Here is a 26,304-nt window from a genome sequence, read left to right on the forward strand (position 1 = left end):
TTTGATCCTGTTCAGATGCACTTATAGATACTTTCTACTAGAGATATAGCATATCTGTCTGATGCAGTAGTTAAGAAAGAAAAGGACAGTCTGAAGAAATGATACTATACAGTCAAGAGAAATGCAAATCACATAAAACATGCTCACTTGTAACAATGCCATTCACTTTTTTTTTTGCAAACTTTGTTAACATTCACATAATAGATCCTTAATTCATTTAGTTAAAGTTCACATCTTACCATGAACTCTTGATCCTGTACTAGAATCATCACTAATACCTTGTGGACTTACATCTTCAAAGGATGTAGTATCTATACATAGAGATATAAAAGAAGATGTAAAACAAAATAAAAAGATTATTGAAATATTTGTCATCTGTAAAATATACTAAAAATCTTTTTCCAACCAATCCATTTTTACTTAAGTAACATTCTGTAGGAAAATTCCTGAAGCATTGTATAATTGCACTTATTAAACCTATTCAGTATCTCAGCACTGCACCTCAATTATTAAGGTTGCTTTTTGCTGAAAAAAATAAAAGTAAAACCAATACTTATACGAAATTGCTGTTACACAGTCACATCATGGTGCAAAAAGCTTCTGCCTATACCTTTATTATTTAGCAACTGCTTGGATCTGAAGCCTGTAGAAGAGTTGCCAGCTGCAAAGTTGATAGCTGTAGTAGAGAAGGCCATAGCTCCCAATTCTGTCCTCCTTTTACCCGTAGATATATCATCAGGACCCTCCAGATGCTCAGAACTACCTGTCCATTGTCCTCCTGCTAGGACCATGGACTGCACCAGGTCATTCATGGCTGGGATGCAAATGAAAGCAAATGATCAGCATGGTCAATGTATTTGCTTCTGTTCTTACTTTGTACTGCAAACCGCCGGACAGTTTTCTAAGCATTAAAGCACATTGAATACTGGAAGATACAAACACAAGATCATCCGCGTTATGACATGCAATCAGCTCAAGGCATGAGAAGTGCTGTAAGCCAGAGACTTGTTGCAGCTCAGTGTGGCTCTTAAAACTGATTTGATTAGGTCTAATCGCCATGCTTGCGCCACACTGATGTGTGATATGTATGTTAGAAGCTTTGATATACTGTTTGCAATGATAAAATGGAATGAACAAGGATAAAATGGGCAAAGGTGGGAATACAATACAATGTCAACAATGATACGGGATCCTTGTACAGTGCAGGTTACTGCAGGGATTATTGCATTTTACATAATAACAAAAGGATCTGAAAAATATGACATCTGATGATATTCACCTTTACTCCACAAAACTAGAGAAAATTATCCACCCCTCCTTATAAAATAAAATAAATCAATACAATATTTTGGCAACGACAACTGATGAATAATTCAAGAGTGACAGACCACTAGACAGCCTTGCACTATTTTCTACACTTTCTTGAAACAAAAAAATACAGTAGTTCTTAACAAAAGGCTTATGGAATGTGTAATTCAGAACTATGTAGGTTAACACAGTGCACTGTAAATTTATATACACATAGAGACATGTGTATATAGACAACTATGTATACAAATATATGCAATCACAACGCACTGAATGTATATATGTATGTGCATGTGCTTGTGCATGTAAATGTGTGCCTGTGTTTGTGTGCACATATATAAGGTATTCAGTGCCAAGGTTTAAAAAATAAAAAAAAAAATAAAAAAGGAAAAAGAAAAAGCTCCAGCTCCTTGTATTGTAGCAGGACTTGCACACTGCAAAATAGGAGGAAAAATACAGCGCAGTCCAGGGAGAGGTTAGTGAAAAATTAGTAATGGAAGCCAGTGTAGCCATTGAAAAGAAGCTGAACTGTCATAAAGTCTTACACATGGAGCGACGGTAGAAGGCCTTCATTTTGTCTTTTTCCTTCGGTCTGTTCCTCAAAAAGGGCAGTCTTTTCAGTGCAACCACTTTTATGTCATAGCATGAGGAAAAACGGAAACAGGGAAATGAAAGAAAAAAGGGAGAAGAACAGATGGAAGTTAAATGTTGAAACTAAGGACAGAAATGAATGTCTGAGTTTAAGCTATGTATGCTATGCTAAAAACTATCATTCTCATGCTTCCGTGTGATAATGAAATATGAAAACTACACTGAAATATGAAACTACACTATGAAAACTTTCATATACTCAGAATGCACTGAAAATAATGAAGTGTATTAGTTTGAAAGTTCTGTCAAGCTACTGAAAAAATAAATGTAACTTTTTTGCAGATTATTACAGAAATTGATTATTATATATTTTTCACTGCGAAAAATAACATTTCTTGAGCATAAAGAAAAATGTGAAGCAAAAAAATGCTTAAAATGAAAGCAACTCTAAGTATAACTCCTAGTTTAAAACAAGTTCATATCATTATCTGTTGAGAATAACTTTTGTAACATTATGCCCTGCATCTCTAGTAGAACACAATCTATTATCAGTATTCTTTTGTTACATTTTGTGCTAATAATTTTGTGCATCTACTGTCCTGTAGAAAAATTATATGGACCTTATGTTCAATCTACTGTTGGTGTGCAGTGATTTTAGTATTTTACTGCAATAATCCACTTCAAATCTGTAATCAGAAAAATAAAGTCAATATTTATTGGTTGTAATGGTATAGACCAAATTTTTTAGCTGCAAAAATACCCAAGATTTAAAAAAACCCAACCCAAACAAAACAGCAAATATCCAAATGTGAGTGTTGCTGTAACATTTTGGGAGGGTTAGCAGAACACTGAGATACAGATCAGGAAACAGAGTTAAAATTACAAATAGTATTAAAAGATGAAGGGGTGAGAAATCACAAGTTAATCTGGTTCTTAGCTTCAGCTGTTCTGCATTAGTAACTGATTACTGGCAGACACCTGCATTTGGAAGCATCAGATGAATGTGCCAGCTGACTGCCAAGCATATAGAAGCCACATGCAAACAACCAGCCTGTAAAGATCCAGGCAGAAATGCATCATGAAATTACCAAAAAGTTCTTATTTATTGAGCTCTCAAAGCAGTGCAGTCCAGTCTGTCAGCCCAAGATCTGCTTGTTTTATCTCTCTGAAGTCACTTTTGGGACACTTGCTTTGTCATTTGTTTTGGTATTCTGCTCAACCATCAGCTTGTTATACAGCACTTTCTATTTTATTCAGCAGCACATATATACATTTACAAGTGCACATGAACTACCTTGAAAGAGAAAGAAACCTCCCTCTCCATCATGTTATTCTGTGTTTGCACTCACAAGGAAGAAGTTTACTATTAAACATATTTTACAGCTTCCAAGGAATGCGTGACTGGCACAGCCAGGAGTGCCAAAAACAAGCACAAAAGTTTTCACAGCAGCAGAATAAAACTCTAGCTTGACTGGAGGGGGACAGCAAGCACCCTCTTGTGTCAGGTCCTGCGGAAGAACAGGGAGAAAAAGGCACATGTGCTACCTACATAAAACATGACTACACTAATTACCATTTCACCTCTGAATTATTCACTACCTAAGTATACAGATTCTTTTTATTCTGTAAATATACTTGTAGGTACTTCAAAATAACCATGTGTTGGTTTTCTTTTTTTTTCCATATCAATAAAGCATTCCTTCTCCTGTAGAACCTGAGGAAATAATTCAAAACCAACATAAACATAGATGCTGGCTGGCTCAACAAAAGCAGAAATGCTGCTAAATCCCCTGTAAACATGTATGTTCTCTATCTAGTAGAATATAAAACACACAGCTTTGAATACCTCCCTGCCAAAGGAATATGAGGCAGACTAGTTTTCTAGCAGGTAAATAACTAATCAGTTTTGACACCAGTGGCAAACCAGAGAGGTGATTCTGTTCTATTACTTTTTGTCATCATGGTGGAGCAGGATTCTTTTGTAACTTCCATAACCCTTTATAGACAAGATAACTGATCTCTCTTCATTAAGTCCACTAACTGTTCACTAACACAGATCACCTCCAAAAAGACTGATTTATGGCTCTTGGCAACTGTACCAGACCTGACCACTGCAACCCCTGATTTCCTGGAAATCATACATTCAAACTTGTCCTTTGGCAAAATGCAGCCTGCTTGATAGACTACATAAGTAATATCTGCACAGAATATGACTAAATAAATGTCTTGCAAAAAAATACTGGAATGGCAGAGCTGCAGCTGAAACAAACAGGATGCCACAAAGTTTAGCATAGGCAGCTTTAGCTTTTATTCCAGCAGACTTTAAAAATCATAGAATTGTAGATTGGTTAAGGTTGGAAGAGACCTTAAAGATTATCAGGTTCCAAACTCCCAGCTGTGAGCAGGGACACCTCACACTAACCCAGGCTGCACAAAGCCAACCTGGCCTTAAACACCTCCAGGGAGGCGCCATCCACAACTTCCCTGGGCAAACTATTCCAGCATCTTACTACCCTCATGGTGAAGAATTTCTTCCAGATGTCTAATCTAAATCTCCTGTCTTTCAGTTTAAAACCATTACCCCTTGTCCTATCAGTGCCCTCTCTGGTGAAAAGCCCCCCCCCCCAGCTTTTCTGTAGGCCCCTTTCAGGTACCAGAAGGCTGCTATAAGGTCTGCCTGAAGCCTTCTCTTCCCAGGCTGAACAGCCCCAACCCTCTCAGCCTGTTTTCATAGTAGAGGTGCTCCAGACCTTTGATCACCTTCATGGCCCTTCTCTGGACCCTCTCCAACAGCTCCATGTCTTTCCTGTGCTGAGGGCTCCAGAGTTGTTGGCAGTACTCCATGTGGGGTCTCACAAGGGCAGAGGGGCTGAATTACCTCCCTGGCCCTGCTGGCCATACTGCTTTTGATGCAGCCCAGGATAAGGTTGGTCCTGTGTGCTCCAGCACACACTGGCCGCTAAGGTCGAGCTTCTCATCTACTAACCACCCCCAAGTCCTTTTCCTCAAGACTGCTTTCTAGCCATTTTTCTCTCAAGCCTGTATTTGTACCTGCCGACCCAGGTGCAGACCCTTGCACTTGGCCTTACTGAACTTCATGAGTTTGGCACTGGCCCACCTCTCCAGCCTACTGAGGTCCCTCTGGATGGCATCCCTTCCCTCTAGAGTGCTAACTACTCCACACAGCTTGGTACCGTCAACAAACTTGCTGAGGATACACTCAATACCACTGTCCATGTCTCGAGCAAAGATGGTAAGCAGCACAGGTCCCAGTACTGCCCCCTGAGGAACACCACTCATTACTTGCCTTCACTGGGGCACTGAACTATTGGCCATAACTCTCTGGGTGCAGCCATCCAGCCAATTACTTATCCACTGAGTGGTCCATCTGTCAAATCCATGTCTTGTAAGTTTTGAGACCAAGATGTCATGTGGGACAGTGTCAGATGCCTTGCACAAATCCAGGTAGATGACATCGGTTGCTCTGCCACCATCCACTGTCTCTGTAGCCTTGTCATAGAAAGCCACCAAAATGGGTCAGGCATGATTCGCCCTTAGTGAAGCCATGTTGGCTGTCACCCATCACCTCCTTATTTCCATGTGCCTTGGCAGATTTTCCAGGAGGATCTGTTCCATGATCTTGCTGGGTGCAGAGGTGAGACTGAGTGGCCTGTAGTTAATTAACTTTTCTTTCTCTTTTCAGTTTTCTATGGACAAGTTCTTGCTTTCTGAGCTGAGAATGAAGGACGAGCATTGCAGAATTCCACCACTGATCAGGAAGTCTCCCATTTCCTAATCCTACTGTTTGCCAGAAATATGCTGGGAAATTCTGTATGGTTAGTATTCACATCCTCAAGTAATTTTGCTCATGCATACAAGAAAATGTTACGCCAACATCTAGATGTTCTGGCAAAAGAAAATGAAGCCAAATATACTACTTTTTACTTCCACTATGATATGATGTGTTTGCTACTGCTACTATTTAAAAATGACAGACTTACTAATATAGCCTTAATTCCTTGGGATGTTTTTAATAATCTGAAAAGGCTAAAGGGGAAGCAAGCAAAAGTAACTTGTTTTTCTTTTCCACAGGAAAAAAAAAAAAATAAAATCCACTTGCCAGCCTTGGATTTTCTATGCAAACCACTATGCAACCACTGCCATTCCCAGAGGCCCGAGATCAGACTGAAACAGAACCCATCTTTCCCATACCCCAAATGGCCTTCAACCAGTGTGGAAAGCTACAACATCTGAGCTTTTGCATAGACAGGCAGCAGCTTACAGGTTTTCTTTCTTGTAGCTTCTTTCAGTGGAAGCTGCTACTGCTAGGACATTTCTTAAAGAAAAGGAGCCACAGTATCTTGATATTTAGGATTTACAGTCATTCTAAAAGAAGAAGAAATAAACTGCAAAATGTGCACCATTACCAGTACTTCTCACACCGAGATACTTTCTTTGTGAGATGCAAACTCATTAAGAGTCTCAGTAAGATTGTCAGCATTGAATTGGCACAAAGTCATCCAAATTCTACCAAAAACTGTGGTTCCCATGGTGACATGTAATGGAGGAAGCTTAGGATCCAGAATTAGATCAATGCTTCCAGTTTGTGGATAAATACACTGGGATTAAGGGGAACATGAGCAAGGCCCATAAAGTAGAAAATTAATGAGGTCTGAACAACTTCAAACCTCTTTTGAGGATGAGCCACCGTAACTCCAACTGTGGCTCCACGAGGAGGGTAACTGCACACTACAAGGTCCCAAGTGCCATGCAAAGAAAACTGTCACATAAAAGAGCCCTTCCAGAAGATGAAATTGTTGACACAGATGCAGATGATCTGAACCAAAGCGTGCATACTCGTGCTTTAAACAACACACTTGCAAACACATCCAACTATCCCTTCAGTCACTCTGGAATTCCACAAGGCTTCCGGTTTATATGTAAAAGCAACAGTTGCTGTTTTCAAAAGTCAAAAGCACTCTTTTTGAACCTTAACAGACCCTTATGCCAAATAAATGCTCAGCTTTCCAAATTGTCAAGTTAGCAATGAAAATGCTAAAGTATATCCTTAATATCTTTTTCAGTTAGTATTAAAAAAATTGGAAATCTGATTTTAAGTCTCCCTGAAATAGTGTTTTTAGATGTTTTTAACTTTAACTAAGCATCTGCAATAAGCACAGAAGAAAAAAATTCATCATAACAACTTCAGTCATTTCTGACACAGCAAATTCATAGCTGGCACAAAAACCAGAGTATAGATCTGCTGTCTTTTGAAACATTAACATTTTTACAAAAGTATTGCGAAGACTGTAAGTGAATTTTAATGCACATGCATTCTGATGCTTTTACATGGACAGCCAAAATGCTTTTGGTGCATAGCTATTACACAGAATCATTACAACTCGATAACTTGGCTGTAATATTATTTCTCCAGTTGTGGGAAATTGGGCAGTTTATGATTTATACCAAGAGCAGGTAACAAAAATATAAATAATAAATGTCAATTCTGCACAGAGTTTGGTTTTGTATACTGTGGGCATCCTGACATGATGGCTGTCAGGCTCTTTCAAGGTTAGCAAATTGTGCCTGGAATATTTGATGTATACACACTTCTGTAACCCTCCTCAGTCTCCCTCTCAGCCACTTCACTCTAATCTTTAGGATCAGTAATGATTCACATCATCTTAACAGTTCATGTCTCTACATTATCTCTTCCTATTACATATTCAAGTATTATCAAAATTCTTCATTCTTCGTATTGTGAGATGCAGGGGCAACACCTTCAGACAGAGAATCTTCTCAGCAACTAAAGGATGTTAGCACAGCTACAGCTTGGAAAGCACTTCCAAGACAAAGGGAAGGATTCATGCTGGGACAAGCGGGAGAAACAAAATAGGGTTCCAGTGGTGACATCTGACATTCTATGCAAAATTCTGCTTTTCTGACTGGTAACAGTGCCTGGTTCATCTTACCCAAGCACTGTAAATGTATTTTAACATTTAGATTTAAAGCTACTGAAATGCTAAAAACTAGTTCCTGCCCAAACACTCAAGGCATATGCAAGAAGTCAGTATAAATCTGTCATTAATAAATTAATTAAGGCTTCATTCCTAAAGACTTAAGAAAAAATCTTGCAAAGCACACAGCCTTTTCTGAGTACCCCTTAATTTTTAATCATATAAAAAAGAGTGTTTAGCCAAGGATTATAAAAAGAAACAAATGTTTTGCAGTACTCACTACTACTCTTCTTGGTCCCCAAGGTCTGACCATCTTCAAGAGAGTTGGAACCCACAGAGGAACTATCCTGACTGTCCTGGTGGGGCAGCTGAAGAAATCCTTCACTGGACTCTGAACGGGTCGGCGTAAGGGTCACAGACTTCAAACGTTCCCGATTCACATCCTTCTTAGATTTTATCAGCTTTCTCATTTTAAGAGTGATCCAGTTGCCCCTTCTGTTATCAATAATACAGTACATTTGTAATACATTACTTATGCCTTCAGACTTTTCCTCATTTGTATGCAAGAACACAGACATGATTCTGCTCCCCTGAGGTTTAACAAAATCTTGATCAGCTGGAACAGAATAGGTATGTCATATTTTAGATTTGTGTCTATTTTTATATAACGTTCCTAAGTACCTTCTTGGTGGAGATGGTTCATAAAATTTATACTGATCCATTATCTTCTCCTCCAATTTCTCTTTCTGTCGCCTTAATTCATTTAGCTTGTCACTGTAAATAGAAATGAATGATAAAGTATGCTTTAAAAATGTATATATAATGTGTGAGTCGCATATTCCTTTAGATACCTGTTATCTGAAAGTTGTCACTCTTCATGAGGAATTCTTATGTATTTTTTTTTTTAAATCAAAAAAGATACAGCAAACAAGCAGTGTTTTTAGCACTAAAATATAACATTGAAAAAAATCCCATTTGCCTTTATTACACAACAGAATTTCCTCCTTTTTAAAATAATAATAATAAAGTGCATATAGACTCTTAACAGACTCATTCAGATGAGCACATTTTCTCGTCTCTCAAATTCAATAAAGAAGTTTTCAGATTACAAGCCCAGGAACTTTGCTTCTACTAAAATGAGGAATAAATGACGTTTTTATTCCTCATTTGCATTGTTAGTGATGAACACTTAGGCACTGATCCTTCAGAACTGAAAATGTTCGTAGTTCATCTGCTTTTGATATAGAATTTAATTTTTTATTTTAAAAAGGGAAACACTTCAGAAATAGCACACACATTAATTTCTATATGAAACAGAACCTTTTAAAAAAATACAGGTAGTGTTAACTGCCCTAATCACAGTAATTTCATTGTTTTAAAAACTCACATGTACTGCCTTTGCTCTACATGGAAGAGATCCTTGCTTTCCATATTCTGCTCAAGTAGTGTTCTATTCTGTAGCATTAATGTCTGAATTTGATCTAGTAGATGTCTGTTTTCCTCCTCCAGATTTCCTTTAAGCTGGCTAAGCAGCTGTTAAAATAAATGAAATGGTACATGCATATATATGTGAGCATATTTTACACACAGATGAGATTATAGAGAAAATTTAGGTCTACAAAGGATTCTGATAGTCAAAATCAAACAGAAAACAACTAAATCACGACTCAACTGATAAAAACCTCTTTGATGCTTTAAATAACTTAAAACAGTTTACCGAACACAAGTCAGGTTTTTTATTGCTTGTACAAGCAAATTAATTTGTCTTCAGACCAAGTTTATTATCTATAAACCAATGACTAATTCTCAAGCACTTGATTATATCAATCTACAAATACAATTCTATAAATATTACAATATTATCAGTCATGAAATAGCATAATTCTCACCTACCTCACATTGATTATTTAGCTTTGTTGATGTAATATCCAGTTGTTGGTACTGTTCTTTGAGTTTAGAAAACTCTGCTTCTAATCGTGTTTGTTCTAGTTTGGAATTGTTCAATAATGTTTTTAAATTCTTATGATCAGTTTGGAGAACTTCATTCTCTCTCAAGAGCTGACTGTATGTATGAGTAAGCCTGGAATTAAAAGACGCCATAAAGAATACATGCAGATAAAGGAAGCTTATTCATGACCCAAATTACCTCCGAAGCATGAAATTTTCAGGGCTCTATACTACTCCCTGGAATATATATAAATATTTCTTAGCGTAGGAAAGTCATCTCTTAGTCTGATTTTCTGAGGTAGGCATTCTGCTTTCAAGCCAAACACTCCAGGTTCCCCACATTTAAAAATAAAGCAGGATTTCTATATGTAGACATCACAACTTGTTTTAAGATGACACTTTTCAAAATACAAGAATCTAACAAAATTGCTAAAATTTCTTGCCAACACAAAATAGCAAGGAAATAGGAATGATCCAAACTTTGACATGGAGGCTGCAGATATGATGTCTTGGGCTCCCTATGTCCCTACTAATCCTCCTCTAACAACAACAAATATAGGAGGCATTTAATTGTGAGCCTCTTTGCCAGATGACAAAATCTTAATACCTTTTTTTGAGAGGGAAAATACCACGCTATGCAAATATGACTATTAAACCCGACTATGTATGGCAAGTTATACCTCAGTATTTCAGGATATAGTTTTTTTTGTGGCTTTGGCTTTCTTTTCCCTCAGTTCAGTTTTTCTACAATGACTTTTGCAGACCAGCAAGAGTGGAGGTGCTCTAAGGTATGGATGATAAGGTATGGATCGTCAAGTGTCCTTAATTGCCACATCAGGTATTAAGGAATGTGAGAGGATAGACTACTTGTTTAGACTGTACTGGCAAGTGCTCAGAGCTCTACTAATACACACATCAGACTCTTGCTTTACCTTTCATTTTCATCACAGAGTTTTTTATACTCTGCTGCTACAGTTTCATGTTCTTCATTTTGCTGCAGCATTTTCTCCTGTTCTACCTTGAGTACTTTATCCAATTCTTCCAGCTGCACTTTCTGTTTCAGCAATTGATTGTACCTGCAAACAAAAAATCACATTTGAGTTTCTTGGTTTGGAATGACAAGAAAATATGGAATTTTTTTAAAAGGTGATCTTTTAAAGCTTGAAGATCTTAATGTTATCTTTAAGTAAAATTAATCTTATTCATACTAATTATACACCAGTTTTTGCTTTTTGCTCAGGTATAGCAGACACTCAGTTTACTAACGCATATTAGTATTTACCTATCTTCTAGGTCCTTATGCTCCACTTCCAGATTTTTGTGTGCAGATTTAAGACTTCCATGTTTAGCAATCAGGGATTCATACTCAGAAGCTTGGCGTTCATGCAGGTGTTCCAGTTTTTCATGATCTTTGAGAAGTGAATCATACAAGGATTTCAGATCCTCCCGTTCCTTGAGCACACACTCGTTTTCATTTTCTAAAGCAGACTGCTGGATCAACAGCTGTGCATTCTGATTCATTAGAGATGTACTTTGAGAATTAAGGGTGGAATTTTCAACCTGCAGTCATAAACATGTAACAAGAGTTGCAAATAAATTTCATAGTCTGGATTATTTTCTCTGTCTCCTCCTATTAGAAAATTTCTTGAGCAACCTTCTAGCTATTCCATTACCTGAACACCATCAAAGAAAATACTTTTTGTTCTTATATTCCAAAACATAATTCCAATTCAAATGTCCATTAAAACATTAAAGCCTTCAGCACTAGAGAGATTGAAAACAAACAAAGAACAACTTTACTCTGTGTGCCTCTGGAGATATTCGCCTAATCTAGTCCTTGGATACCTTATAGAACTGATGACACCTAACATGCCTATCATCTGACCTAGATTAGTCTCGTTTCCTTCTCTTTCCTATTCAAGAGATTAAAAACAAACTACTGAGGCTTCTCATACCCTCAGGGTACCTATTAAGGAAAAAGAAAATAAAAATCTATCACTCCAGTGCACACTGTTACTAAGGAACAAATCCCTTTCTGTTGGGACTGCAGCATTCTTTGTTACAGATGAGAAAGCTGAACCTTTCACTGGAAATGAAGTAATGTCTGATGGCATCTGTATCCTATGGAACTTCCCAGACTGGATCCCCAGTTTTATTTAGTTCAGAATTCCCAGTTAGCATTTAAGAAATCCTTTCTTCTATGTTCCTTAGGGGTATCAGAAGGAATGGCTGAATTACAGTTGCCTAAGAACAGTTTTGACATAGTCCACGTAGATCAGCTTAGTGTGCACTTCAGATTTAGCTAATAGTTAATCACCTGTATTTTTATGAACATATTTCACCTTTCACTTTGATTTAAAGTCGATGGAGAGTTGTCTTGCAACTTCCCTGAAGCTGTGCGCAAAACAGCTGCATTTTCAAGGAAGGAAAGGAACTCCCTTTCTCAGTCTTGTTGGGTGTAACATCATTCAGTCGCTCCAGGCAAAAATCATTATTTGGTGAGATTCACCATGAAAAAAGTAAAATAAATAAATTGAAAGGTAGAAAACGCTCCTCCTCTCAACTCTCTGTCTCAATACTTTCAAATATCTCCAGTTACTCAATTCTACAGATTTATCAGATAGGAAAGGCCTATGCTGTTGTGGATTCATGAAGCAAAAAAGGAACTACATAGATATTCCTGTGGGGTTTTTTTGACAAATGGTATTACAAAACTCTAGAGTTCTGAATCCCAGAGATATATCCTCATCTTTAAAATGGTGCATTTTCATGCCCACATGTACTAATTTTTAACAACTGGATGAGATACTGTGTGTGCACAAATGCTCTGTTTTATTCACAGGCTCATCAGCCACAAAGGGGAGGACTGTGCACTAATTTGATTTCCATGTGGCAGATAGAAAGTCCATCTGTGGTACAATCGTGTTCTGCTTTCCAGAAACAAACAGGATGCTAACTTGAGGCATTCACAAAATGCACTATTTGTTTAAAGGACTCCTTCACTCTTTAATTTCCACCATTCATAATTTCTCATATTGTTTACTATTTCTTTTTAACTGTGGATTCTGTATTCCCTCTTTCAATAGTTTTGATCCTTAGAGCTCCAAAAAGGCTTAGATCCACTAACAAAAGTATTTATCAGAGAGAGAGAAAAAAATAATTTAAAAAAATGTATTTAATGACCCTGTAAAGCACGGAGAATAACATCTGAATTTCAGCCCTAAGAGCTGTAAGACTCTGTGGGTGATCAATTTTATAATTTTCATGGTCATATATTACATATTTTTCCCTCTGAATAATGTGAATTCAATATTCACATATTTATGCAGTTTTCAATGTTTTGTTTGTTGGGATTTTTTCAAATCTTATGTACTTACTGACTTTCCTCCTAGGTATGGCTTTTATTTATTATTTTTTTAAAACTGTTTAAAACAGACAAAATACTGATGTTTTGAGTCTCTGGACACACTACTTCCTTGACCTAATTAAGAAGAAGTTTTTTAAAAATTCTAGAAGTCTGAATAAGAGAATCTACTCCTAAGTATAAAGGCAAGAGTTTAAACTGGACAAACATAAGGGATGAAAACAAACTTCTAGAAATGTTATTATTCAAGAGTAAACAAAATATTCATTGCTCTTAGTGCAGATTGTTTGCACATTACTTTCTTTTCCTTCTCTGTACCAGAAATGAAGTATGATTTACAATACTTTTCCATTAGCTTTAAAGCCTTCATCTGAAAAAAACTGTAATTTTTTGAAAGCAAAGTAGGAAAATATTACCTGCAGCTTGGCATTTTGAGTTTGTAGAGTAGTATTTTGTTCCTGTAGAGAAACAGTCTGTCTCTGAAGTGCAAGAATCTGAGCCTGCAGATTGCTATTCTGTGTCTCAAGCTGCTTTAATTGTGTCTTCAGTGCTTGCTTCTCTGCCTGCAGTGTGGCATTCTTCAAACATTAAGGGGAAAAAAAAAAAAATGAGTTCACAGCTGTTTACTGAACTTCAACTAAAAAACCCCATTTCTCCAAAACAAACAAAACATGATTTTGCAGAGATTTACAGGATGGAAAAAAACTAAATCACCTTATATAACAAAGTAACACACTGATATGATCCCTACAGGTTAAGATTGAAGAAACTGGTAACTAATATTGTATTTATGGAGAAACGGTAGAGAAATCTCCATGACTCATGTAAATAAGAATTATATAAGAGGGATTTAAGAGATATCTATGGATTCAAAAGGGCAAATTCAGGTTTCCACATCTCCTTTTAAATACTGGTTAAGTGCTTTACAGCATCTGTCAGTGTAGAATCCAGCTGCTTCATAAACTATATTTAACTCCCATTCAGCTTGGTACATAAACTAGGTGGTAAATGGCATATTTTCTTAATAATACTCTCATTTCTATTACTGGAACAGCTCACAGCAAATGAAATCAGAATAATTAAAAACATCTTACATTCCTTTCTACTTCAATTAATCTATCTTTAACTTTCAGTAATTCTCTGGTAGTTTCCTGATTTTCTTTCTCCCACTTATTGACAGATTGATTGTCTTCTCCAGTTCTTGGAGGTGAATTCTGAACCATTCTTTCCTCTTCTTGTCTTTGCTTAAGAGCTTCATAGTTCTTTTTCACCTGAAATTATTTAGGACAATTTACATTAGATTTAGAATTTTCCATTTTCTACATCCTACTTTATTACATGACCATAAAGCTTTTCAAAGAACAGAAAGGGATATATACGTATTACTGTATTTGTAGGTTTGCTTCTTGTATGTTTGGGGAGATTATCTACAAATAATTGATGGATAGTGACAGCTGAAACACAAACACTTGGGCTCTCAGTAATATTTGTCTAAAAGAAAGACACCTCCATTTTCTATTCTATTTCAGTGCTTTTAACTGTATTCCCCAACTTTTATGAAGTACAACAACCAAGGACATTGTATTTCTCTCTTTTACCAGCCCACTGAAGCTGTTCAAGATAGATCAGAAAATGCAACTTACTAAGAAATTACTATTTTTGGCATTCCAGATCAAATAAACTTCAAATTATTTCTCCACCTGACATATTCAATGACCAGTAAATAAACTCAGCAACAACTTTTTATGTCTTTTCAACACTGGACCCGTATTATTGAAATCTTAAAAAGCCATCATACCTTTGTTGTGCTTTACATTACCCCAACACCGTCCCATCTTTTGCTGTCTTACACAAAAGGTCAAGTGTACAAATAACAATAGCTGGTATAGGAGTAATTTAATCTGACAGAAAAAAAAATGCTGTTCTCCTTACCGTTTTAAGTTCCTGACGGAGTTGCTGGTTTAAATTTGTTGATTCTTCTAAACGAGCCTCCAAAGCAGCAATTTTTTCTTCTTTTATTTCAAGAGACTTCTTAAGTGTGGATTCTAATTTTGACTCCAAAAGCTTGTACCTACTGATTAATGACATCACACACAAAGAAGTCTGTATTTCAAAGAAGTATTTGAGGTATTCAAATTCTAAAATGTTCTGAAACAGCAGTCTCATAACTACATTCAAAAATTCTGGAATGCTGACCCTATTCAAAAACATGAGGACACCTCAGTATTATTATAAAGTCCTATGCCTAAACCAAACAGAAGATGAGAGTCAAAAACATTTTTTAATCCTTCCTTCTTTTAAAACATACTAGACATACAAAGAGCCATGTTCAGCCACACCAGTAGGGTGCTGGCTTTATTTGGATCATGAATGCATGTGATGCCAGCAGTCTTCCTCCTGGCTCCACTCCAGTGAATCCAGAGGGGACCTGAACTAAATTAGAATGTGAAGTATTTGAAGAGCAAGATTTTCATCAGTTTCCATTTCCTGCCAGCTCACAAGGAGGAGGCACGAGGGAAGGGGAGGGAATACAGTACTTCGCAGGTGCAAACTAATTTGATGTATGAATGTGCAAATTGCTCACTCAGCCCAGCTGCTGATATTTTAAGACTGTTACCACTCCTGATGTGTAAAGCTTCTATTTTTTACCATATTTACAACATTGTAGGGCAACTAAAAAACCTAAGCCACATACCTGGAAGAGAAGTGGTCAGATTTAGAATATATGTTTAAAACAGTATCTCCTGAAAATTGTCAGTGCAGGATATTCTAATTAATTATTAGCCTTTTTAGAAATTACTGAAACGACACTCACTAATAACTTTTAAAACATTCAGTCACTGTACATGTATCCTGAATCTGGAAAATATCCCACTTCTCTCCACAGTAGGATAAAATAAACCAAATCACTGATACCCCCACCTTTTAATCTTGACTGCTGAAGAATCTATCAGTTTAGTGAACAGAATACATTGCAAGAGACTCCTGAATGGACAACAGCATTAGATCTAGTCAGGAACTGGAGCAGAAGACCAATGCTAAGAGAATTATTAAGTAGAAAGCTGTCCAGTAGCTTCATGTAGTAGGAGGACAATCCTAGATTTTTAAGGTATGACAAGTAATTCACAAGGACATAAGAAATGGTAGGCAGCTTATGACTATTGGAATAGACAGCATTTTATCTTCTTGAGCTGAAGCATACATTCAGCTGCAAGTAAGAATTTCTGTTACTGAAAAGTTACACAAGTAAGGAAAAAGACTAATAGCAGAGACCAAATATCCAGTTTCCTTTGGAACACCTAATAATGAAGGATGGTACAAATTTTCTAGCATCACTGAGATTTGGGTATTTCAGATTCAGGGTCAAAATCCATAAATCTTTTGTCTACAGACAAGAGCACTTGAAAGGTGAGAAAAAATGGAAAACTTGTCAGAGTTAACTGATCAAATGTGATCAGCTTAGGCCCCAACAGAAAGACTCTGAAGGGCTGTCAAGAACATTCAACAAAAAAACCCACAAGCAGTTCTTTCCACTCAGGGAGAGAAAAATTGTGTATTTTTAATTTCTGTCATCAAAATGAGAGATGGGGACCAAAAATACACTTAGAAGAAATTTTGGCAATAATGAACTTAGCTTTCTACATACAGGCCTGATGAAACAATTGCTAATGTGTCTCCGAGGTAATAGCATAAAGCAAACAATCCAGGTACCTTTTGGAAAGGCAGGACAGTGGCAGAGCACAGTTTTAAACCAACCACTTTGAAAACAAATATTCCCCATTCACAATCACCCAGCTCTACACGAAGTTTTTGAAGGTAGATCTACATTCTGGTTTGGAAAGAAGCTCAAAACAGTAGAATAGCCCAAGTTTTTTCACCTCTCAATCTGCATGGTCACAAGCCTGAGCTCAGAGGTAGACATCACATAATGTTTTGGGTAAGCTTCAGGATATGAAGCTTGTTGCACACCTCCCCACAGATCCCATTATACCCAGCCTGACATCCAAATATCTTGTACCATCAAATATTCCATCTGCTTTCGTGGTGCTTTCACGTGGCCAGTGCTGGCCAAGCAAGCTTGCCATCAACACATTTCTAGACAGGCGTTATCTCCTGGTGAAAGGCAATCCCCAGAGAATTAAGCATGAGCTTCTCTTAGGACAGTGCATCTGAGCATCAAATGACAAAAGATCTAAGGCCAGCAGTTGACATGTGCCAAGTGCAGGTCAACCAGCATGCAATGCTTGAGCCTGCTCTCTGGGCTGTGCTCTTAATATACCATATATACATAGCAAAAACCATGCAATGATTTCTTGAAAAAGGAATACCCATTAGAAAAGCACTAAGGGAGGATGGGGGGGATGAAAAAGAAAATAACTTATTTGTATATTTCCCATACGCACCTAACCTGGAACCAAAGAAACAGGTCATAACAGGGCCCAGACATACGTTAAAAGTTAATTTATAGATTATAATTTAATGAAAACTGGATAAAATTCCCCATTCCATAGAGACCTGTAACTCAAAATTTTCTTCCAAATTATAATTTATAGATCCATTATAACATCATTCTTTCAAATGCAAAGGAAACAATAGTATTGTATGGCCCAAAGTTATAATTCATATATTGTCAAAAAACAACTAACCTATGGGAAGTGAACCCACAACATCCAATCTTTAGAACTATCAGCACCTCTAAAGGACAAGCACTACAGTATGGAAAGCAGTAGACAAATCTTTTCATGTAGTGTAACTCTGCAAAAGCACATTTATAGAAGAGTACTGACCCCCTTTGTGGAAGCATTCACTCCAACCACGTGGAATCCAGAACGTGATTTAGAAAAATGTTGCTTAATGTGGACTTACTCATCTAAGCAGTTTAAGCTTCAACTCAAGGATTAGCTCTTCTTTGCATGGTATACTCACCTAAGGACAAACCTAACACATACTATGACAGTAGTGCTTAAATTTGAAGAAATCACACTAGTCAAAGTTCTAAGGACTTTTCTTAACAGAAGTACCCCTCATCTGTGAGCTGAGAAAGGCAGATGAAAGACACCAGCAGAGAACAAGAGGTGGTGACAGTCTCTCCCTACAGGATGCTGGCACCATCCCAGTAACAGAGTGCTGGCAGCAAGAAAGGAAAAACTGAAGAAGAAAAAATGTTGTTCGGTTTTGTGTTTTGTTGTTGTGTGGTTTTTTTTTATACAGAATGCCCCAAATCAATCTACATGTTCATGGCAATCAGTTGTAATAACTGATCATGACAGCAGTTGTTCTTTTTATTGGTTGTGGGGGATTTTTTGTGTGTGTTTTTGGGTTTTTTTGGTTGTGTTTTGTGTTTTTTTTTTAAAGAGCACAACTGAATAGCATCATGAAATAAAGACTGGCTGGAAGCCTACACTAGTCAGCTTTTCTCCTGTCACAAATTTCCCCTAAATCCCTGCAGGATAAGACAGAACACAACACACGGGAGAGGAAACAGATGTCAGGGCAGCAGCTGCTTTACAAAGGCAGGTGTGGTGGAGTGAAAGAGCCAGTATGAAGTTTTGGAGACACTCAAGTATTGGATACTTCCCTGTGTAAGCAGGAACGCAAACAGCTTCCTTTTGGTAGGAAAAATTAGAAGTAAATAGTTGGAAGGAAAGAGTGAGACAGTTTAAGGTAACCACTATGTGACAAAAGTCAAACAGCCAAAAAGGTAAAAATCCACTTTGGGTCTATTAGCTTTTACTACTACTATTCCTGCTGCTAACTAAAACATAAAACATTTTAACTGCATATTCCCTTTATCACTGACATACTTCAAGAAGTTTCTTAGTGTATGTAACATAAAGTGGTAACTCACTTTTAGAGACAGCTGAACGTAAAAGCACATCAAGTACTTTATTCATTTTAAAGAGCAGCAAATTCTATTTTGGGTCTATTAATGCTCCTTAAAATCTATGAACAAAACCAGTCAGTAAAACCATTTTATCCTTATGAATAAAAAATGACCCTCATTCCTACACTGCTCCAGGTAGGCCTTGACATTCTCACCTGTCATCACTGCTCTGCTCATCATGCAACAGACGCTCCTTATTTAAGCCTATTTTTTCAAGTTCATGGGCAAGTTTTTCTAGATCATTGTTCATTTGTTGAGTCTTCAATTTTTCACTCACCAAGTCCTTACACAGAAAAAATGACAGTCAGGATTATCATATAAATAAAATAATGCACCTTCAATTCTTCAAGGGGTGTGATAAGAGTCCTTCATCTCTATGTGACTTGAATAACTCAACATTAACTCTCCTTCTAATTGTTGGCTTTCAGCTGTATCAGACATTACATGGTTAACTGTAATACGATCTCACTGTAGTTGTTTACTCTCTTCCTTGCTTTAGAACTTCCCTTTCAAATTTGGTTTCAGCCAGAACAAATACTAACATGAAGAATCTGAGCAATGTTCATTTAACAAAGACTCCATGACAGTCTGTAAGTGTAATATGTTTATATTATTATATAAATTTTCATTATCTAACACTTTCCCATCAATAACCATTAAAGGTGTTAATAGTCTACACATTAAAGTATAAAAAATACAAAATACAGACTTTTTTCAAGAATACAGATATAACTTATCTGCATTACCAACAGCTTAATGTGGGAATGGTAATCAATTTCTGTTTACCTCTCGTAAAGTGACAAGGGTTTTCTTATCGATGGTAGCTCTTTTCACAAGTTCTTTGTTTTCTTTTTCTAGTTCTTTCAGGCGTACACATGACTCTTTATATACAACTATTTCTTTAAATAGAGATTTATTTTCCTTTTCCAGATTGCTAATTTTTACATTGTTTTCTTCTAATGTACTATCCTTAATTTCTGCTTGTTGTCGAAGCCGCTTATTTTCTTTTTCCAGCTGTTTCTTATCTTTTTCCAGTTGAGAAGTCTCTTGTTCTAACAGCTTATTCTCCTTTTCCAATTGTTCTAGGCGCTTGCTAGAGATTTTTAACTCTTCTAAGTTCTTTTGGAGAGTCTGATTTTCAGACTCTAAATCCTGTAATTCACTTTCTAATTGCTGAATCTTTTTATTGCTGTTTTCAAGGGCTTTCTGGAGCCTTTGGTTTTCTGTGTCTAGGCCTTGGTAGCTGACTTCCAAGCGTTCAGTTTTCTTAAATGAGGCTTTCATGAGTTCAAGGCTTTTTTTAAGTTGCTCCTTTTCACTTTCCAGTTCCTTATTTTCTAATTGTAATTGCGCCACTTTAATGCTTGTACACTTCAAGGATTCAATTGTTCTTCTTAATTCCAAATTTTCTTCATCAAGTTGTGAATTCTCCTTCTCTAAGGATTCTAATTGAAAAGTGAGATTTTTTAGGCTATCCAAAGTTTTTTTCAGTTTTCTGTTTTCCATTTCCAGGTCTGAGTTTTCTTGCTCTAAGGCCTCTATTTTCTCACAAGTAATTTTTAAGTTAGTAATCTTTTTCTGTAATGATTCGTTTTCCTTCTCCAGATGATGCAGCTCATTCTCCAGCTCTTCTGCTCTCTCCCCTTTCTCTTTATAGTGTTCCAGTTCCTTCCTGACTTGCTTTTTTTCAAATTCAATCTTGTTTAACTTACTGCTGGTCTCTTTAATAGACTCATGAAGGATTTTATTCTCTTTTTCAATTTCTTTCATTCTCGCTTCAGCACTGATTTGCGAGCGCTGTCTCAGAGAAGCTACAGTTTGATTCAAATGTTCATTTTCTTGTTCTAATAGCTTAATCTAATTTGGGGGGAAAATTGTAAACTCAGGTGAGCAATGTGAAAGAGTAATTACTTTCATATATAAACTGAAAGCTACTAAGGTAATAAGATCACATTATATTTCCCTTTTCTTTTAAGCTTTAATAAAAATAATCTCTTTCTCTACTGGTATTTGTTTGCACCATGACAAACACTGCGTGTGTAAACAGGTGGAAATTTGACAACAAAATAAGTCAAAGTGAATCTTCAAATATCTTCCTCTTGGATATTAGCAGATAACAGAAAAATAAAACTACCAAAGTGCAAACTGAAACGAAGCTGTATCTATTTCTTAGCTTCATTTCATTTTTACTGGCCTTTACCCAGATTTAGGTTATTTTTCTTAAACTCTGTAATTTCCAGAGACATGTGTCCAAAAAGAACAAAACTGCAGTTAAATTCTAAACCAAACTTGAGATAAAGGGAGGAGTGGGAGCTGCAAAAGTGTATTTATTTCACTTGGAAAATACAGAGGTAGTCTGTGGGATATGAGGGCATCCTGACCACAGCAAGTAACATTTTGGGAAGAAACACAAAGTTACAATAATTTTTTAGTTAAAAAGAGAGCTCTTAGACATCCTGTTCCAAAACAGCTTTCAGAGAAAGCAAATCATATTAAACTGAATTAATTTTCCTAGGTAACATATCCCCAGACCTACTTCAAGGATAAAGGCTGCATTTACATCTTAATTTTTAGTATTCTTTTTTTTTCAGTTACTCGAAATAATGTCATTTTTTGGATATGTAACAACAGATAGCAAAATCCAGAAAACTGTTTAGATCAGTATTTAAGAATACACTAGTAACACAGCACAAGGGATGTTTCAACAAGAAACTGTTTTGGAGAAAAGCAAGTGCTAGTTGCAATGAAAAACACACTGATAAAATTATAGACAGCTCTTTCATATTTAAGTCTGAATGTAACTATTAATTACAGGATCTACAGCTCTATTCCCAGCAATGACAAGCTGTTCTAAAAAGGTTAACGAGAAACTAATTAACAGGTGTCTAAAAACACAACTTTGTAACACTTCTTTATGTAAGCTGGTATGTTACTGAACATGCATAATTACATCCCATGAGTTCTGCTTTTCTAATCCCAGCTTAACAAAAAATCATTAGCAATTCCTCCATAATTTCTGATGAAAACAAATTCAATCTTCTACAGTTGACTCCAGTAAGTTTCAGCACAGAATTTTTAAAAGACCTAAAAGATGCTGCCAACCCATCATAGGTCCTAAGTATATTATTTGTAAGCAGAAATAGTCCCACTGAAATGTCAGTCCTACTACAGACACAAAAACCCCTGAGGGCTGAATAGAGACTTAGGATTTATTCCAGAAAGTTTTAGGCCTTTTTTTTCCCCCTAAGAGTACCTTTCTAATAGAACGTATAAATCAATTATTGTAACAATGAACACATCTAAACAAAACACACTGGAACATTTTCTTTAAAATTATTTCTACTGCTCTCTTTAAATGTAAGTAAAGCTTCAATGCCAAGTACAGTTTTGGTGATTATTTTTATTTTCTAGAATTTAGTTTTATTATTAAACCAGGTCTTTAAAAAAATTCAGGATTTTTGAAATACAGTATTCTGTATTCTAAAATAGTGCCCTTTGACAAGATTGGCATTTTTAAATTTTAATTTCGATTTCAATCTCATCACGAAATATCAGTGGAATTTATGTAAGTTTACTACAGTCCTAATTCTGAAAGGACTTAATTACTGAAGATGGGATTTCCAGAAGTTTCTGTAACTCATTTCCTAGTGGTGCCTTTGACAGGTCCTCTGAACTGCTCTGCAAAGACCTCTGAAGCTGTTAGCACCCATTAAATACAGATACATCAGTGACATTGAGTACCTTCCCAACTACAGCTCAGATCTTTTACAGACCCAGATGTCAGTTTCTGGCAACCAAACATAAATTCTGCTATCTCTCTTCAAGTCACAGCTAGAATACATTATACTATTGGGGACTACCATGAAGCTGGATATGATGGTTTCTGCCCCAGATAAAGTGTGAGCAACACAGGAGGCACAGAGTGGGCAGCAGAGTCCCAGAGCAGCTCTGCTATGCTGGTCTCTGTCAGGTCCCTGCTATAATTCTCATTAATACTCTGACAGTACTTCAAACACTGACCAGCTGTCTGGAACCTGGTTTCCTCCACTGAGAGGTGTTTGGCTTACCTCCAAAGTTCCTCATTTTCTGTTTTGGCTCAGCTACACCCTCTAAGCAACTATACCAAACGCACAGCCCATGAAAGCCACAGAAGCATTACAGAACACTAAAAAGCTGTAAAACTAACAGTAAAGCCTCAGCTAAAAATGAGTCATGTCTGTCTCTGGGTGCAGGTCTTGGACAAGCTCTTTTGCCACAGATATGGCCTTTTGGCCAGTCTGCTGCATTTACAATCCCTTAATGCCTGCAAAAAAGTACAAAGGGAGAACAGTCCAGCACAATGCAGCACTAAGACTTTTGATTCTGCTACTCACTTGTCGCTCTGAATTTTCTCGAAGTGCTTCAAGTGTCTTTTCAAGCTGTGCTTTTTCTTTCATCAAATCTTTACTCAAATTTTGACTGTTCTGAAGACTTTGTTTCTCTTGGCTAATTTCATTCTCCAGCTCTTCAAGCTAGGGAGAGAGAAACACATTTTTGTAAAGTGTACTTAAGAAATGACGTCAGTATTACTCTCAGGTGGGTTGAAGGTACCCTTATAAAAATGAATACAGCAAGTTAAAGGAAAGAACAAAATGGAATTTTCTATTATTTACCTGAAACAATGTGTTATAGGAATAAATTTACTTCTGCCAGAATTTTCTTCCTGGCTTAGAAGATTATATCCACAAAGCTCATTGGCGTAAGAAAATTGGTCAGATTTTATTAGGCTCTCGATATTTCCCCAAACATATTTTTTTTCTTTTAAAATTCCATTTTAGTGAGATTTATACTGTTCCTCCAAATCCCTTTTAACTTACAAGGGTTGCATGGTGTTTGATCTATCTCAAATAGTCAAGGGATGCTGATGATGATTCCTTTGGAATGAAATAGATTTCTTTTGAGCAACCTGATCTAGTAGAAGGTGTGCCCATGCAGAAGGGTTGGAACTAGATGATCTTTGGGGTCCCTTCCAACTCTATGAATTCTATGATTCTACAATATTAGGTCTGTATGTGAATTAAATTTCTCTCTCAGGATGAGAATACTAATGCCTGACCAGACTTTTGCTTTCCTCTTCCTCTCCAACTGAAATTTTCCTGGCCACTTGCTTAGCAGACCAATGCCTGCTTTCCAGGGATGTTGGCACTTTCATAGATTTTTTGCAAAGGAGAAGTAACTGGCTGAACAGCCCCAGCAAGGATGCAGTCTCTGTCTGGGAACAGTCTGTCAGCCAGGCACTGGGAGTGGAGTTTCTGTGGCCAGTGTCTCTCTACCATATTTTTAAGACTCTATGGTAGCATTGTTTTTTTAAAACAAAGGGTGTCCACATAGAAAGACTACATTCATGGGGTTCAGAACAGACATTCTGTTCAACTTCACACTTTTTGCTGAAGTGATCACTGTTCAGAGCACTGTTTCTAGGGGCAAGTGAGAAAAAGGACATCACCAGACATTCAAAGTGGTAAGAACAGTATCAGACAACCACAAGGACCTACTATTGCTTGCTTCTTACACCTATTCCTTTCTTTTGTACCCTCCCAGCCATCCTTCTAGCACAGAAAATACCATATTGTTAAGAAGTCAGGAAAACATGCAAGTATGGAATACAAAAGGGATTCCTTTCCATTTATTTTATCTAACTATCGCTTACCAGCTCTTCTCTAAGAATAGTATCTCTAACACCTGACACTGGCTGAAGTAAAAGCTATTTCAGAAACTTCAGACATTTTACTCCACTGTAATTAATCCCCATTTTTTTTCAATTTTTATTCTGTATAAATTATCACTGACTGAATTGCTCTATTTGATATGCATAATTTGGAGAGTAAATAATTGTAGATCAGCACAGATAAATCTGACAAACTCCTCCCGTTCACCTGCTTATTGATTCGTTGGCCCATCTTCCCTCAATTAAAATGAGGGGACACAACCAAGTTTTCTGCTTAGGTGGCTGATACATCCATGTACACGTACCTTCCCCTGCTTAAATACAAAATTAAAATAATATTCTCAAGTTTCATAAAATATTGACCCCAACACTAACATACTGATTTTTTTCCTTCACTGGCATAAGACCTTTCTGAATACAGTGGCCATTCTTACATCATTAATAAAATGCATAATTAAAGAAGATAAAAAACTCTCTGAGGTTGTTTTCTTTTTTCACCATAAACTTAGAAATGTGGTAACACTTTTCAGATCCCCAGTAACACTACACTCAAACTAAGGGCAATTCATAAAACTACACATAAAAAATGGCAAGCAACATTAGGCAACTCACACAATTCAAACATACATTGATCATTACCTTTTTGCTAAGTCTTTGGTTTTCTTTTTCCATTTTCAGAATCCTTGAACTACTGCCTTCTGCAGAACCCACTGCACTTTGTAGTTCCTCCACTGTCTTCAGCAAACTTTGGTTTTCCATTTCCAGCTTCAGTAACCTGCTTGATGTCAGTTCATTTACTTCATGACCAAGAGATTTCTGTGGCACTGGAAGAGAAAAACAGCATTAAATAAAATAAAAATAATAATATAAGAAAACGTAACTTACTACATTTAGTTTTGGACTTTGTATTTGCAGACTTAGGGGATTTAGAAGCTTTTGATGGTCCTCCCTGGTGAACAGATTTAATTAGGTTAAATGACCTATTCTCCTTACCCAACAGACAACACCGCAGAGGCATAAAAGGAAATGTTCTACTCATTCTACAGTTCCTAATTACAGCAGATATTTTTCTCCTGCAACTGAAGATTGATCTCTAAATCTCCACAAATCCTTTGTATTGCTTTCAGCGTATGACCAAGCATGACATACTAAAAGAATAATATTTTTTGTCATAGCTATCTCTGCAAACAATTACTCTGAGAAGTCTTAACAAATCTTTCTCAACTCTGAGAAAAGTAAGAAGTCTCATGATCTGTGCTACTGTGTACAGAAGTTGGAATGGCAACACAATGTAACTCCAAGTGTTTGCAGGTTTTAAATCTCTGTTTAAGTGAACAAGTATCACAAGAACAGAGACTTTTCATGTAAGGTGTATGTCCTAGGATACAAAGGACTTAGTAAAAGAACCAAACACAACAAAAACAAGCACAAAAATAACCCCCTAACTGTGACATCTCTCCAGGGGATGAAAGACCCTGCACTTCAGAAGTCAAGAGCTGTAGTTTCTTAATGCTGTCCAAAGTCTGAGCTTTCAATTTTCCCATTT

At 36.7% G+C, this 26,304-nt stretch overlaps 1 protein-coding gene across 7 annotated transcripts in view; it reads right to left on the reverse strand.

Annotated features, from left to right (window-relative positions):
• CCDC88A (coiled-coil domain containing 88A) overlaps positions 1 to 26,304 on the reverse strand; it is a 74,423-nt gene that overhangs the window by 9,316 nt on the left and 38,803 nt on the right. For 4 of the 7 annotated variants that reach the window (XM_051616033.1, XM_051616032.1, XM_051616028.1 and 1 more), the window contains 16 exons: positions 25,398 to 25,582; positions 23,425 to 23,562; positions 19,838 to 20,908; positions 19,207 to 19,334; positions 15,100 to 15,241; positions 14,262 to 14,438; positions 13,584 to 13,745; positions 11,086 to 11,363; positions 10,736 to 10,879; positions 9,750 to 9,936; positions 9,244 to 9,389; positions 8,538 to 8,630; positions 8,137 to 8,351; positions 1,854 to 1,937; positions 611 to 814; positions 240 to 311 (listed from right to left, as the gene is read on the reverse strand). In XM_051616033.1, the coding sequence (XP_051471993.1) occupies positions 240 to 311; positions 611 to 814; positions 1,854 to 1,937; positions 8,137 to 8,351; positions 8,538 to 8,630; positions 9,244 to 9,389; positions 9,750 to 9,936; positions 10,736 to 10,879; positions 11,086 to 11,363; positions 13,584 to 13,745; positions 14,262 to 14,438; positions 15,100 to 15,241; positions 19,207 to 19,334; positions 19,838 to 20,908; positions 23,425 to 23,562; positions 25,398 to 25,582 (3,426 nt within the window). The remainder of the gene's footprint in view (positions 1 to 239; positions 312 to 610; positions 815 to 1,853; positions 1,938 to 8,136; positions 8,352 to 8,537; positions 8,631 to 9,243; positions 9,390 to 9,749; positions 9,937 to 10,735; positions 10,880 to 11,085; positions 11,364 to 13,583; positions 13,746 to 14,261; positions 14,439 to 15,099; positions 15,242 to 19,206; positions 19,335 to 19,837; positions 20,909 to 23,424; positions 23,563 to 25,397; positions 25,583 to 26,304) is intronic. The other 3 variants (XM_051616034.1, XM_051616029.1, XM_051616031.1) reach the window with 2 other exon arrangements.

The sequence above is a fragment of the Apus apus genome, chromosome 3 (genome assembly GCF_020740795.1).
Source record: "Apus apus isolate bApuApu2 chromosome 3, bApuApu2.pri.cur, whole genome shotgun sequence".
Lineage (NCBI taxonomy): Eukaryota > Metazoa > Chordata > Aves > Apodiformes > Apodidae > Apus > Apus apus.